General features: G+C 41.9%; 1 protein-coding gene across 3 annotated transcripts; it reads right to left on the bottom strand.

The window, feature by feature from the left end:
* Nucleotides 1–1,418: 1,418 nt before the first annotated feature.
* Nucleotides 1,419–9,013, bottom strand: LOC109529366 (sushi domain-containing protein 6). 3 transcript variants are annotated; one of them, XM_019892708.1, is made up of 5 exons: nt 8,812–9,013; nt 7,300–7,389; nt 5,784–6,002; nt 2,661–2,805; nt 1,419–2,326 (listed from the first exon to the last, which is right to left on the bottom strand). In XM_019892708.1, exons 2-5 carry the CDS (start codon nt 7,379–7,381, stop codon nt 2,053–2,055), a joined length of 720 nt encoding a protein of 239 aa, XP_019748267.1. In that variant the 5' UTR covers nt 7,382–7,389; nt 8,812–9,013; the 3' UTR covers nt 1,419–2,052. The 3 variants fall into 3 exon arrangements, with proteins under 3 accessions (XP_019748267.1, XP_019748268.1, XP_019748269.1); XM_019892709.1 differs by having other exon boundaries at nt 1,419–2,323; nt 8,812–8,995; XM_019892710.1 differs by having other exon boundaries at nt 5,784–5,984; nt 8,812–8,994.
* Between the last annotated feature and the right edge of the window lie 666 nt (nt 9,014–9,679).

The following is a 9,679-nucleotide window of genomic DNA, read 5'->3' as shown; positions in this document are numbered from 1 at the left end:
GGCAGGGAATGTGTTTACTTTTTTAGTTTTGATTTTGAGCAGCAAATTTGGAGTTACATATTGGTACTCACCAGGAATGCAGAGGCAAAATTGCACAAATTTTCACTTGAAAGAATAGTGGCGATCTTGGGATTTTTTTCTGTTCAATTTTCAAACTGTGTAAATTTAATACACTTCATCTTCAGCATGTTTAGTGCCACTTTTGTAAGTAACCACGCCCCGTCCAGGCCACGCCCCCGTCCAGGCCACGCCCCTTCCGCTTTTTTCATCACTCGCCATTGCCATGTATGATTCTGGCCAATATCTGACCGAAGGTACTGAAGAACAGTATTACTCCAAGCACGAGGCAAGAGCCTGAATTTCAATAACGTTCATTTAATCAAGTACCAAGTGTTTTTACTTTATTTTAGTTTTATTGTACAGTAGCAAACATTTACACTTGTGATGAGTTGAGAATGTTAATTAACACATCACCTGGGGAGTTATTGAATCTTTTATGATGTGACAGTCTGAGCCCGGAAAATCAACCTTGAGCCACATGCTGCAAAATCATTAACTATTTCAATATAGTGTTAAAGTGTCTCCCAGGTACAATTAATCCTCAATCCAGAAGTGAGGTGATTTTTTTTTTTCATGCTGCAAAAGATGAATTTACCAATTGTGCGATTTCCAAAGGCTCATTCTATTCCCTTGTATTCACAACCCTGAATGTGGTAATATTGTACCTCTTTCCTCCTGATGCTTCTCCCTCTTGTGCAATGACTGGTCATGATGAACTCTACTCAAACATACTGTACGTCATGGTAGGAGAATTTTTCCTGTGATTCTCATGCCAAAATCACAAATTACAAAGTTGCAACAAGTCATTAATGACTTGTCCTCATTCATGTATTTGTGTGCTTGAGGGAGCGTCTGGCACGTTCGGGAGGCATGGGTGTCTGTGTGTGTTTGCTTGTGGGAGAGAGAGGGAGTGTGTGTGAGTGTGCGTGTGTGTATGTGCGTGTGTGTGTGTACGTGTGTGTGTGTGTGGTCGCTTTACTGTAATTCAACTTCTTTTTATTTCCGGACAAACCATATTTCAGTTATTTTATGTAGTAAACTTTTTAGTTACCAAAAGTGAGCTTTGTTAAAATACAGACTTTTTAACTTTTGTATTTGTCTGCTGTACCTCGTAAGCGGCAGGCGAATTCAAGTAAGTATTTATTTATTTATTTATTTGTTTGTTTGTTTGTGCTGGGGGGCTTCCGTAATGAAACCGCATAACTACAGGTATGATAATAACTTGCTCAGACTTACCCTCGAGATAAATCAATATAAGACATCTTGGTGTGTGTGTGGGTTCTGGTTTCCTGCTGTGGTGGCAAGTTCCACTAAATGAAACTTAAAGGTCAGAAGGAAAATTTGAAAGATGACAGAACAAAGAGACGTAAAGATATATTTATCAATTAAGTCAATATTATTTACAGTATGGCATTCATAAAGAGAAAATACATTCAGTCTGCAATTGATCTACTTCATATAAATATAATCTCATACATTAATTATAATATTCTGTTCGTGGATACAGTGGAACCTCTCAAGTCGCTATGGTTGCACGCCTGGGTTATGATTTCAAATGAGGGTTTCAAGCCTGATTGGGGTGTCAAGTTTGGTTGAAAACTGGAGTTGGGGTGAGCTAGTTTCAAATACAAGCCAGCGTTTGAATTTTAAATTAGAGTTTCAAGTCGGGGTTAAGGATTCAAAGTAGGGTTTTACAGTTGGGGTTTCAATGAACTGTATGAAGGCTTGGTTGGTGTTTCCAATCATGGTTTCAAGACAAGGGTTCAAGATTACAGTAGGCTTTCAAATCTGCGTTCGTGTTTCAAACCAGGGTTATTTTAATTAGCATTTCATGTTGGACCTGAGAGCTTCCATTGTCAGATGAGTGCAAACTGGCCAATCAGCTTTTTTCTGGACGCCAGCCCGCTGCGTCCAACCCAATGCAAGGGGAAAAAAGTGCCTTGTCGTCACATCCGGCAGCTGTCAATCGAAACTGCCTCACAGTTTTGTCCTTCAAACATCCTTGTCGTCCGAAAGAGAAACACGTAGCCGTCGGCTGTCACTCGTTCGTGATGGGACCTCTTCGTAAGAAGGTGGGGGATTGTCAGGGCTGAATTGATCGCTGGCTGGCTCCCGGGCGAGCAGGAGCTGGGTGGGTCCCGGTGGGGGCGAGCGACAAGGGGGGAGGGGTTGGCCCCAGCTGCCATACACCGCCTCCTCATAGGACGGCAGCGGCACAGGAAATCCCTCAGCCATCAGGTCCAGCTGTTCCGAGGACCGACGCCTACTGGGAAATGTGTCATGTGACAGACATCATGTGACACATTTGATACATATGACATATGTGACCTGACAGATGCAACGTGAAACACATGTCACATGTCATGGCACACCAGGTGGCATCATCATGTGATGTATCATACATGTGCCACATTTTGTGTGATAATTTTGACATGCTACAATTCATTCGAAACATGTCAGTTGACACATGACACATCATGTGACAGATGCATCATGTGACATCCTGTAACAGATCATGTGACATGAGTCATGTGACACGTCATGCATCATCAGAGATCATGTGACAGCTGTCATATTACATGTGACAGCAGGGTGCTCACCTTTGTGATTGGCAGGGGCAGAGGCGGGACTTGACCACCAGGCAGGCGGTTGTGGTGAGCAGGAATATGGACACGCCCACAGCCGTCGTGGCCACGTTGGGCACGCCAAAATCTGCCCCGCCATGGGCGTTAATGCGAGCATCCCCTGTAGAAACGAGCAGTCGGGTTTCAAGCCAGGGTTGAGGTCTAAAGTAATAGTCGTGGTCCAATCACTTTTATTTTGAAATTCCCCATTCTTTGTGAAGTAATTGGAATACCGGAAAATACATTTTTGAAAAAAAATTTTTTTTCATTTTTTAGCTATGATATGTCCACTGCAGCGGGCATTGGAAGCAGATACATGTGAAACGGAACTTTGTTGGCAGCCAACAGAAAATATCAAAAAGTCAATGTGAGAGATTCTGCCACAATTTGGACTCTAAAATAAGAGGCCCAATACATTTGAATTTTGAGATATCCTAGACAGCCCATGTAAATAGAACTCCCAAAACAACGTCTCTAGTTCTTTAGGTGTGATAGTTAGTGTTGCTCCAAATGCAAGTAGTTCTCATTGATTTGTGCACAGGGCCAATTCCTTCAAACACAGAGTCATGAATGTATTGCTTAAAATAATCTATAGGGCTCGGTTTTTGGTGTGTCATAGCATCATTGCTCTGAATCATGGGAGGATGATCGAGTTGGAATTTGAATCTTGAGAATAGCAAGAGGGAGATAAAAACCAAATGAAAATCATTCTCAATAATTCCAGCCACTATCTCATTTCATCTTGAATATAAATTCAAGGTGTTCTTTGCATTCTTGGTTGTGCTGTCAAATTAGGGTTTCATACATTTGACAGACTTATTTTCTTTTCTATCACAGCATTAAAGGACATCGTGGGTAAAAGAGTGGCCAGGTATTTGATGTCTGTGCGGTTTGTTTGGTGCTTCCTGTCTATCCGCTTCATGTTTATTTTGGTGGCTTCTTTCACTTCCTCTTCTGATCTCTCACTTCCTGTTTGCAGAACCACTGAGAGAAGAAGACGACATGGTACCAAAACCACAAACAGGATGATAAGTAGAACAAAGTGAACACTACATGCACCCTTCAGTGATTAGTAAGATTTTAAGACTGGGTTCAGGTTTCAAACCAGAGAGGGCTCAAATTCGCATTTCAAGTTAGAGTTTTCATCATGGTTTGTGGTTTTGCGTTAAGGTTTCAAAGTATTTATGAAAAAAATGCTAGTTTTCAGTCGTAGTCCCGAGGCACATAAACAGTTAACGTTCATTCATTTTCCGAACCGCTTTATCCTCACTAGGGTCGCGGAACAGTTAACATAAAATAACAAAATAACAACACATGACAAAACACGGACGGTCATGCAATCGGGGTTTCAAATTACTTGACTTGGGTTAGGGTTTTGAGTTATGGTTTCAAATTGCAGGTTGAAGCCGGGGTTAAGAGTTCAGATTTTGGCTTCAAGTTATGGTTTGAAATGAAGGTTACAAGGTTGGATTCGGGCTTCAATGTAAGGATTCAAATTAGGGTTTCACGCCTGGATTAGGGTTTCAAAGTAGGATTTCAAGTTAGTTTTTGATTTTCAAAATCGAGTTTGAAAGTAGGGTTAGGGTTTCTAACTAGGGTTTCAAACAGGTTAGGATTTCAAGTCAATGTTAGACCTTAAATCATACTGTAATTTAAGATTACAAATTACATTTTGAAGGACTGTGGTAAGGTTTCAAACAAAGAAGCTTTCAAATTAGGCTTTGAAATCTGGGGTCGAGTTTCAAATGAAGGTTTTACCTGGTTTTTATTTGTTTATGATATACCATTGATCAAACAATTTACAAAACGTTTTCAAAATGGCAAACTGCATAATGTTCAGTATGTACTGTACAATCCATCCATCCATTTTTGAATCCGCTTATGCTCACGAGGGTCGCATGTGTGCTGGAGCCTATCCTAGCCGTTTTAGGGCAGTAGGCGGGGTACACCCTGAACCGGTTGCCAGCCGATCTCAGGGCACACATAGATGAACAACCATTCGCGGTCACAATCACACCTAGGACAATATAGAGTGTAAACCTGCCATGCATGTTTTTTGGAATGTGGGAAGAAACCGGAGTACCCGGAGAAAACCCACGTAGGCACGGGGAGAACATACGAAATTCACACAGGAAGGCCGGAGCCGGAATCGAACCATGCACCTATGCACTGTGAGGCGGACGTGCTAACCAGTTACACACCAAGCCGCTGTACTCTACATTACTATAATGCAATTCGGTGCTCAGTCTGTAGCCTGGCAGAAAGGAGGAGGAATCACATGACCTAATGAGAGTGAAACCAGCATTTACCCTTGCGGAAGGACCAAAACAAGAAGGAAGAACTTTCAAGAGAAACTAGGTCAGCACGTTTAGATCTTGATCCATGATATGAAACACTTCAAATGTGCTTTCATCAAATACGATAAGCTTTTATAGCAAATCATCCATCACATTTGCAACCATGCTCTGCTGAAAACTCAAATTCTTCACAATTCGTACATAGTCCTCAATCTTGCAGCATTCAGACAAAATCTCTATGACAGGTTGGTCTGTGAAGGAACCCTGGAAATGGTCTACTCATGATAGACATTCTCCCAAGTATCATGTTGTAAACTCAAACTTGCTTTGGGGGGTGAATTTTTCAAATCAGACAAAAAAAAACAAAAATGTGTGTCAATAAAGAACTGGAAATATCTCAAATGAGCCTTAAATGGACTGTGAGCCAAAATAATAGACGTCATGCGTATGATTGGACAGACCTTCGTAAGACATTTTTTTGGCTCTACTCATGACTACCAAATTTCATGTCGCTGAGTCAAACCGTCTTCCGGGGCTGAAATTTCAAAATTTTCATAACATGGCATCCTGTTGTATGGCGCCTCATAAAACTTCACCGCGCGAACGCAGCTGGGATAGGCTCCAGCATGTCCGTGACCCTCGAGAGGACACGCGGATTAGTTGCTAGGTCAAACTGGCTCCTGGAGCTGAATTTTCCAAATTTGGTAGAATCGGAAATCGGACATCAATAGCAAATTCCTTTTGACAGACACCCGTAAAAGGCCGCTTTGAACCAAATTGGCAGACTCCCGTGAATGCTCACCTCTAATGCGGACGCAGGCGGGAATGCGCGGCTTCCAAGCGCCGTGATTGCACCAGGAGATGGGAGACTTGACTGTGCGATAGCCGTCCTCACAGAACAGGTGCACGGCACTCTTGTGGGGGAAACCTCGACAGGGGGAGGGCTCACAGCGGAAGCCCCCATGCTCTGGGACCAGAGGGTGTGTGCAGTTGCTCAGACGGCCTGTAGGGGGTGCAGTGGCTTTAGTAAAGAGGACATCGTTCGCTATCACAAATTGTGTTAATGTATTCCTCACATTCTATTCTCTTTCTCTCGATTTTATAATGCGTCTTTTTTCCCCCCCTCCTCTTATTGGTTAATCGGAACAGCCATAATCGTATAGCAAAACACATCTCTTTTAATCTGCACACATTACACATTTTTCTCAGTGGCTTTGGTACATTTCTCCGATCAGAATTGAATTTGGCAAAACAGTAAGTGCATTTCTCCAAAAAAGCCATTTTCTTTTGCTAAATCCTTAACACAGCTCTCAAAAGTAAATATTTGTGTCACCGAATGAACAGGTCACTGCCATCAGAACAACATGTCTTTATGTCATTGTGTACAGATAAAACAGTTAGTCATGTTGTAAGTGGAAGAGTGTACTCTGGAGCGATGTTCTGATGTAAATGCCCCAGAAATTTTGTCATTACTATGAGAATTAGCTGTGAATATTCAAAATTGAAAGTTACAACTTTGTGTATGTGGAAGATTGATTGCAAGAGACTGGGCAAGATTCACATTTCAGTTTTACTATTTGCTCAGTAATTTGTTGACAAATCATCTTGTTGTGATACAGAAAGGAAAAGAAAACACTGCCTTGTACAAAGAAAGAAAAACTACCGTATTTTCATGACCAAAAGGCACACTTAAGAGTTTTTAATTTTCTCCAAAAGCATGGGGCGCCTAATAATGCAGGTCGCCTTGTGTATGCACCGAGTTCCAAAAATCTATGAATGCTGTTGTGCAACTTCGATGAGGGGTTCGCTTGACTGACTGATGTTGTGCCGACACACTGCTTATATAGAGAAAAAGGCTGACGTAATTGAGGACAGCATGCAGGCGTTCAGGTGGGAAGGGTGGTCGTGAAAGAAGACGCTAAAGGCCCCCAGTAGGTGTATATTGTAAAAAGTCCGTGCCCTTTGCAAAACATCATACTGAAAATGGCACCTCCAAAGAGACACGTTTAAGAAGCACAGTTTAAACTGTAAAAAAAAAAAAAAAGTGGCAGCTGGTACTAGTTAGCTCCAAGGACTATATGAGTAACCCAGTACCATGATCTAAAAATAGCTCACCAATGATGGTATACAGTGACTTACTAAAAAATAAATACAGAAAAAGAATGTTAATATTTATGGATTTAAACTTAACACGCATTTCTTCTGTCATAACTATTCTATATTTTGTTGAAAAAGAAAACGGATTGTCTTGTCTGGAAAATAAAAAGATGTATTTATTTCCACAAATATTTTTTAAATTTGGTTAGGGGTGTGGCTACCTGCAAAGAGGCGTGGTAAGGAGGTCAAGAGGATGATGATGATGCATCGACATGGCCATGGAGACGACGCTGATGTAGACATTCAACTTCCTGTGGAGCATATGTCAATTTTGAGCAGCCTTTCGGTAAGATGCCTCATATTCAAATCTTTGATCAGTGAATTTCACATGATTCTTTGCGGCTAAGCAAATGGAAAAATTATGATCATGCAATGTAAAAAAAAAAAAAAAACAACAGGATGTCAAGTCATGATGTTTCCTTCCATCAAGTGTCCTTCTCTTGTCCTTTGGAGGTTGATTGCAACATTTTAAGTATGAATATAATAAAAAAAATAGGGTCAGAAAAGTGAAGACCCAATACACACATCATTCATTCATTCAGTGGTAGGCAAGTAACAGACCGAGTGTGCAAAAGAAATACAGTACGTGCTTTCTGTCCCATCTTGTATGTAAGCTCTGATGTGAAAGAAAAAAAATCCCCCTCATGGGAAATTTGACAAACGTGACATGCTTGTATTACACTGTAGGGCAGCAAGTAAGGGAACCACAACCACGAGCCTGCTCCCTGCTGTGTGTGTGGACTGAGCAATAGTAGTTGTTTCATAACTGAGGTGGATCAGTGGGTGACTCGGGCAGTGGATCAGCAGCTGGAAGCATCCCCACTACTCCCCTTGTGAAAAGTAAAATAGCACAGTGGCCTTGTAAAGTGCGACAGCATATTGGATAAGGTGGGAATGTGTATTAGAAAGTATAAATGAATATTGCACATTCCCCGAATGCATGTTGCTTTGCCCCCGCATGGATGTGTTTTTTTTGTTTTTAAATTATTATATATAAGTATTTTAATTATTCCGCAATTTAGTGTTGACAATGGCTTGCTCTGTTTGCCGAGGTAATGTTAAGGTAATGTTTTGTTCCCCCTCTGGAAATTAATGGGTTTTGCAAATGCGATAATTCTGCCCGACATATGTGCGCATGTGTGTACTTAAATTTGTGGATGGATGTATACTCTTCGTATTTGTGTGTAGTGTAAATATATTTGTGTGTATGTGTGTTTTGTCAACAGATAGGACAGCTGTGTGAGGTCAAGTCATCTCACACCCAGAGCTGGTATGTGTCACGTGACCCTGTGCTGCGTGGGTGTGCAACATGTTCACCACTCAGGCTTGTTTGGGTATCACAACTTGTACTGAAACCAAGGAATTCACTGATTCGGGGGGAAATGTAGAAAAACATAAATCATTTTAAGATGGAAATTTGTTTTAGAACTGCATAGCGGTGGTTCACCGGCTATAGGTTGTCCACTCCTGCTCTCTCGAGGAAGTCCACAACACAACTCATCCCTACATTTATTTTACAACTAATTTTGCGGTGACACGAATTAACGAATACATCTAAACATCACAAATATGGATCATAAATGTATCATCCTCCGCTTGTTTATGTCGTCATATGTGTCAGAACTTCCGGAGCTAATATTAGCGACGACATAGTTAAACCATGAACATCTCACCTGGAGGCAGCGGAGAGGTGACGAATGAAGCCGAAGACCGCCGCTCGCTGCTCGGCAACAACAAGTGGCTCCTTGTCTTGTCAGTTTCTTGGCGGCTAGGCTTTTCTCCCCACCTCCGCAGCCGGTCCACGATCAGCTGCGTAAGCGAACAGTTGCGAGGAGACTGATTGGCTGAGGGCGAGTAGTCAGACGCGCCCCCACGGTGGTTGAATGGTGGTTGTGGTCGCGTGGGTGCAAGAGTCTGCCCGGAATCTCCCACTTGATGACATTTCCCATGAAAAAAAAGAACCTTTCCTGCCCTTTCTCACTTTTTTAACAGCTAGGTGTTACACTGAGTTTATTATATTAAAATATATGTACATACGATGGACTTTAACCGATTAATTCCCACGGGTCACATTTGTGAAGGACAAAAATGATTTAATTTACAGGGCTCTAAAAAAATTTTATTACTGATTACTTAAAAGGGCGACCAATGACACCTGATTTTGACTTTTAAATGTCTGGGAAAAAATTGTGATTAAATGGGTTAAGACGGAGGAGGTTCATAAAGTTTAAACAAAATCTCGCGTCAGAAACTGAAATAAGTTAGCTCGTCGGCCTCACAGAGCAGAGATGCGTGGTTCGATTCCGGCTTCGGCCTTCCTGTATGGAGTTTGCATGTTCTCCCTACGCCTGTGTGTGTTTTCTCCAGGTACTCCGGTTTCTTCCCATATTCCGAAAACATGTGTGGCAGGTTACTGGAACACTCTAAATTGTCCCTAGGTGTGAGTGTGAGCGCGGATGGTTGTTTGTCTACGTGTGCCCTGCGACTGGCTGGCAACCAGTTCAGGGTGTACCGCATCTACTGCCCGAAGACAGCTGGGTT

The sequence above is a fragment of the Hippocampus comes genome, unplaced genomic scaffold (assembly GCF_001891065.2).
Source record: "Hippocampus comes isolate QL1 unplaced genomic scaffold, H_comes_QL1_v1.1 scaffold72, whole genome shotgun sequence".
NCBI lineage: Eukaryota > Metazoa > Chordata > Actinopteri > Syngnathiformes > Syngnathidae > Hippocampus > Hippocampus comes.
The sequence above is the reverse complement of the archived record's forward strand: the minus strand, read 5'-3'. Positions and strand labels throughout refer to the sequence as shown.

Coding starts and splice junctions, on each gene's coding strand:
- LOC109529366 (XM_019892708.1), bottom strand. CDS start 7,381: ATGTCTACATCAGCGTCGTCTCCATGGCCATGTCGATGCATCATCATC. Junction 6,003..7,299: donor CTTACCACGCCTCTTTGCAG/GTAGCCACACCC, acceptor TCTTTACTAAAG/CCACTGCACCCCCTACAGGC. Junction 2,806..5,783: donor CGCCTGCGTCCGCATTAGAG/GTGAGCATTCAC, acceptor TCGTTTCTACAG/GGGATGCTCGCATTAACGCC.